Source organism: Engraulis encrasicolus, chromosome 5 (genome assembly GCF_034702125.1).
Source record: "Engraulis encrasicolus isolate BLACKSEA-1 chromosome 5, IST_EnEncr_1.0, whole genome shotgun sequence".
NCBI classification, from domain to species: Eukaryota; Metazoa; Chordata; class Actinopteri; order Clupeiformes; family Engraulidae; genus Engraulis; species Engraulis encrasicolus.
In genome coordinates, this window is record NC_085861.1 from 1,610,028 (window position 1) to 1,616,016 (window position 5,989).

Consider the following 5,989-nt stretch of genomic DNA (forward strand, 5'->3'; position numbering starts at 1 on the left):
TCAAAGCAAACCAGCTCCAGCCATCTCCAATCTGCAGGATGAGACACAGGCACAAGGGGGCGGAGCCCACCCAGACGTTAGACATTAGACGTTAGTCCTAACAGTGTATTTAATGTGTGTGTGTGTGATGTGTGTGTGTGTGTGTGTGTGATGTGTATATAATGTGTGTGTGTGTGTGTGTGTGTGTGTGTGTGTGTGTGTGTGTGTGTGTGTGTGTGTGTGTGTGTGTGTGTGTGTATATAATGTGTGTGTGTGTGTGTGTGTGTGTGTAGGCTGCTAAGATCTGCAACAACATGCTGTTGGCCATCGGGATGATCGGCACCTCGGAGACCATGAACCTCGGAATGAGGTACACACACACACACACACACACACACACACACACACACACACACACACACACACACACACTCAGAGACCACGAACCTCGGAATAAGGTACACACACAAGTAAGGTCAAGTCAGGTCAAAGTTTATCTATAATGCACTTTTAAAACAACAAAGGCAGCTGACCAAAGCGCTAAAAGGAAGGCTTAAATAAAAAGGAATTTAACATGAGACAACACAGACAATATACAGTATAAATAAGCTTAAAGGGGCTCCAGGTAGGATTAGAAGTTTAATTAATCACGGTCCCGAGTCAGCCGACACTTATGCGAGTCTTTAGTAAGTGAACGATGGACCTCGCGGCCGCTTCCACGGTCCGCTGTCAGAGAACCCCACAAACAACTTTTTACAGCGTCAGACCGAACGAGTGTCGTGGGGAACACTTTTTCATTTGAAACATCGCTTTACAAACCATATTCAGATTTGTATCAACTTCTGGCATTCCGTCATGAAACAGTCTCACAGCGAGGTAATCTGAACAGCATTTTTGTCATTACGGTGTAGATTTTGAGACCGGCATGCCACGGGCGCCACGCAAATGACGTCATCCTACCTAGTGGCCCTTTAAGAACAACATGAATGACAAACGCAAATTCATTTCATTCATCATATGCTGTAACATATGCGCGCTGTGTGTGTGTGTGTGTGTCTGTCTGTCTGTCTGTCTGTCTGTCTGTGTGTGTGTCCGTGTGTCCGTGTGTGTCCCTGTAGGTTGGGTTTGGACCCTAAGCTGCTGTCTAAAATCCTGAATATGAGTTCTGGTCGGTGCTGGTCCAGTGACACCTATAACCCGGTACCAGGTGTCATGGAGGGCGTCCCATCAGCCAACAACTACGCAGGAGGCTTCGGAACCATGCTCATGGCCAAGGTAGGAGAGAGAGAGAGAGTGTGTGTGTGTCTGTGAGTGTGAAAGACCTTGACATTAACTCTTTTACTCACCGGCTACTGTGGCTAGTGGTTTTCCCGAGTCACTAGCCATTCGGATATTTTTCTAGCCACAAATGTGATATTGGTTTTTTTTCCCTGTGTCATGGTGATGTCGATCTAACCTCAGAGGATGAGGTGCTAAAGCAAGAGGATGATTGCATTGCTTAAAGTGGAAATGAAGCAGTGACCTAATATAGGGGTCTATAACACCAGTAAGATAAGCCAGCAAATATATATATTTTTTTGAAGTCTGAAATTTAAGCCGTTAATAAAAAAATAAAGCACAAACACGTAACGTTTCTGTTAACGTTTCCAGCCAACAGCGGGTGACGTCACGCGAATGGTAGTCTCCTATTCTAATGCTGTTATGATAGTAGTGAATTAAACATTTGGGACTTGCGTGGCTGATTATGAGCTTATTTGCTTAACCCAAATGAAGCAAGAATACGTGTTTGGGTGGGACAGAACAAATATGAGGCATGAAGGCAGACAAGACATCCCATCACATGAACCACAGGTAAACAAGCAGCTTTTTTTTGCTAAGGTGACAAGTCGCTAACACATTTTGGTATGAGCCAACATGATCACTATTCATAATCGTGCGATGTCGTGCAATGTTGCAGTTCCCTACCTTCATCTTCCGATGATTTCGCCAACATTTTCCAAGCACCTGAATTAGGCTACTTTGACATCTCCGTGCCCACGTTTATCGGTGTTATCCAGTCAACAATAATCCAAGGCAACAACGCTATTCCAGCTAGTTTGAGGATGCATCCGCGACTTCATTAACATAATAATTTACTACAATAGATGCAGCTACTTTAAGCATGCCATAACTTAATGTAGGCCATGATAGTTTAACGTGTCATTTCCCGTGGCATCAACTTCAAATCCCCAAAGCTCCTCCAACTCCGAGAGCGAGACGAGAGAGGGGATGGGATAGCCACACACACAGGCTGCGTCCCTTCCTTTCACAAAGCTTTCCAAACTTCCGCCAATTTTGCAAGTTATTTTCTATTACTGAATTGAACCACATAGCCAACTTAAAGACATGGGCTTTCAGATTAGCGTCCAACAATGCAGGAAAAAGACGTTATTGGTGACGGCCTGTCACTACAAACCTATGAGATCGAGCAGCCCCAGTCCTGACTCCTGTCCTATGGTGGATGCAATGGGTGGATGGCTGCAGCTATCCCACCATGCTCGTAGCAAAGGCTTTTTGACACAAAGTGATAATGACACTTGGCATTTCTCTTTCATCTGATAGTAGGTATATAACATAGAAAACCCAGGGACAATGTAAAATGAACCCCTCGTCCTTCTTCAATTTTACTGCCACGATTAGAGTCAGTTAGCGCTGTAGTTAGCACACGCTAACGTTAAGTGAATGGAAGGCTACATTAGCCACCAAGTTCTACCATTCGCGTTACGTAGGCGGCGAACATGGCTGCGCCCTTGTGGCGAAACTCGGTAATAACATGTCATTTTTCAGCAAAACTACTTAAAAGTGCAGTTCAATGAACATCCATTCGTTTATGAAAATAAATAAGCCGCCTAAAAATGATAATAGTTGTCAGTGCTTCATTTCCACTTTAATCGGACATAAGAAATAAATCAAAGAAATAGAAATTCAGTCCTTGAGCTTTTTCTTGAACTTAAATGCAAACAGTTTGATAGACAAACAACAGAAAATACCAAGGAATTCTTTGTAAGATACCTGCCAAATTGGCTAGTGATACTGAAATTATTACTAGCCACAGACAAGTTTTACCAGCATTTGGCCGGTTGGCTTGTGTGTGCGTGTGTGCTGCGTGCCTAGCCTGAGTATCATCCTCCGTAGTGACCGCGCTAGCTCAATACTTTCGCTTGCTGACCACGGAGTCTGACCCTGCAGCCACCCCTGGCAGTTGGAATTCAGATATTCGTTCAGTATTTGAACAGCCAATAGGCTCGCTGATAGTCTAAGCCCCTCCCCAAGCCCTCTTACATATTCAACTGAAATACAACAACTTGATGATGGCGATGTGATGTGATGTCTGTAACCAGGACATTTGATAGTGCTTGGTGTAAACTGGGACATTGCCGTCTGCCAAGACCTTTGACGGGCTTTCGGCACTGACACTGCGCAGCTCTTGGGCAGTCACACTGGGCGTTTCTCTTCTGTTCACTTTAATGGTTTTAGTTGACAGTTAATATCTTCATAACAAGGTTGGAACAAGCGCAGCCCCATTTCAGTGTTACTTTTTTTGCTGTCACACTCGACGCATATACACAGACACAAACTGGGAAGGAGAGAGGGTGGGGGCTGCTCCGTGGGCTGTGCATTTGGCGCATATTAAACAACGCAACTAGTAGTTTCCCAATAAAATTTAAATCATAATGCCGTGGATCCAATACTATAATATCATATAATATTGTCCTTAAGTCTGAGCGATGCATTGATTATTTGTTTAGGGTACGTTTTCTGCCAGCTAAATGCAAGGGGGAAGGGGGCTATATTAGCAAACAAGACGATTGCACAGTTAGCCTGCTAATTTTAAATATGATCACCTGGAGCTAATAGCCTTCACATGGCTTAATCCATCCCTGTTATCAGTCCGCTTGAGGTTTTTGCTTCGGGAAAGTGAAAAAATGAGGTCCTAATTAATCTTCAGATGGTGTCGGACCCTGACGGTGCCATAGGCACACGTTGTATGTCTCCCTGAAATCGTAGGTTTTTGACGGACCTCGACAAGTTCTACACTCCTTAGTTACCGTTGCTGAGCTCGGATTGGTTGGCGGCCGTTTGTGGGAGGGGTTTTGCGAAAGGCTAATTCCCTCATTAAGTGAGATAATTTCCAACTGCCGGGGGTGGCTGCAGGGTCAGACTCCGTGGTCAGCAAGCGAAAGTATTGAGCTAGCGCGGTCACTACGGAGGATGATACTCAGGCTACTGCGTGCCTGCGTGCGTGTGAGAGACACACCCTCACACATATGTATGAATGTATTAATATTATTTATTCATATTTATTTGTATAGGACCTGGGTCCTGGCCAGAACTCTGCCACCTCTACTCGTACTTACATACACTAACATATCTCCTTCGTGTGTGTGTGTGTGTGTGTGTGTGTGCGTGTGTGTGTGTGTGTGTGTATAGGACTTTGGTCTTGCCCAGAACTCTGCCACCACTACTCGTACTCACATACACTAACATATCTCCTTCGTGTGTGTGTGTGTGTGTGTGTGTGTGTGTGTGTGTGTGTGTGTGTGTGTGTGTGTGTGTGTGTGTGTGTGTGTGTGTGTAGGACCTGGGTCTTGCCCAGAACTCGGCCACCACCACTCGTACCCCCGTCCCCATGGGGGCGCTAGCTCACCAGCTGTACCGCATGATGTGTTGCCGTGGATACGCCAACAAGGACTTCTCATCAGTCTTCCAGTTCCTACGCGAGGAGGAGGAGAAGCAGCAGTCAGGCGGCGGACAGTAGACACACACACACACACACATATAACTACACACACACACACACAGGCAGCGGACACTAGACACACACACACACACACACACACACACACACACACACACACAGTCAGGTAGCAGACAGTAGACACACACACACACGAGCAGACAGGCAGCGAACAGGAGACACACACACAGACACACACACACACACAGTCAGGTAGCAGACAGTAGACAAACACACACATACAAGCAGACAGACAGCGAACAGTAGACACACACACACACACACACACACACACAAGCAGACAGGCAGCGGACAATAAACACACACAAGCAAATATCACACACACACTTAACTACACACAAGCAGACAGTAGACACATACAAACAAATATCACACACACACATACATACATAACTACACACACACACACACACATACACAAGCCTTTTTCACCAACGCCACACTGTGCCTCGCTGGACACGCACACAAACACACACACTCGTGTAAACTTGTATACAGACACACACAATCACACATACTCATGCATACTTGTACGTACACACACACACACACACTCTTGCGTACTTATACACACACACAAACACACACATACACACACACACACACACACACACACACACACACACACACACACACACACACACACACCACCATGCGCTTGCCAGACATGAGTGTGGAGATGACCTGATCTCCACATGGGACAGAGAGAGAGAGAGTGTGTGTGTGTGTGTGTGTGTGTGTGTGTGTGTGTGTGTGTGTGTGTGTGTGTGTGTGTGTGTGTGTGTGTGTGTGTGTGTGTGGCACGTGATGGGGAAGCAAGGACGTGTGTGTGTGTGAGGGGAAAAGAGGGATAGAAAGGGATGTGGTGGTGGGGGGGGGGTTATTAGGTGTGTGTGTGTGTGTGTGTGTGTGTGTGTGTGTGTGTGTGTGTGTGTGTGTGTGTTGGGAGTTGATGTTACTTGTGTGTTCCCGCCGTGTATAGCAGCACTCCGGCCTCCGGTTCCCACGCTCAACAACTCTAGAACACCACAACACCAGCGGAACACTCTAGAACACCAGTATAACTCTAGAACACCAGCGGAACTCTAGAACCATCAGAACACTCAACAAGTCGGGACACCAGAACACCAGTAGAACTCTACTCCAGTAGAACTAGAACTTTAGAATTCTAATCTTCAGAACTCTGGACACAAGAAAATGCTGGACCATTAG

At 45.9% G+C, this 5,989-nt stretch overlaps 1 protein-coding gene across 1 annotated transcript in view; it reads left to right on the top strand.

The window, feature by feature from the left end:
* Window positions 1-4,876, top strand: part of hibadhb (3-hydroxyisobutyrate dehydrogenase b) — a 27,892-nt gene extending 23,016 nt beyond the window's left edge. Inside the window, exons 6-8 of the mRNA XM_063197925.1 lie at window positions 273-349; window positions 1,098-1,254; window positions 4,598-4,876. Of these exons, the coding sequence (XP_063053995.1) occupies window positions 273-349; window positions 1,098-1,254; window positions 4,598-4,777 (414 nt within the window). The 3' untranslated portion in view covers window positions 4,778-4,876. The remainder of the gene's footprint in view (window positions 1-272; window positions 350-1,097; window positions 1,255-4,597) is intronic.
* The last annotated feature ends 1,113 nt before the right edge of the window (window positions 4,877-5,989 follow it).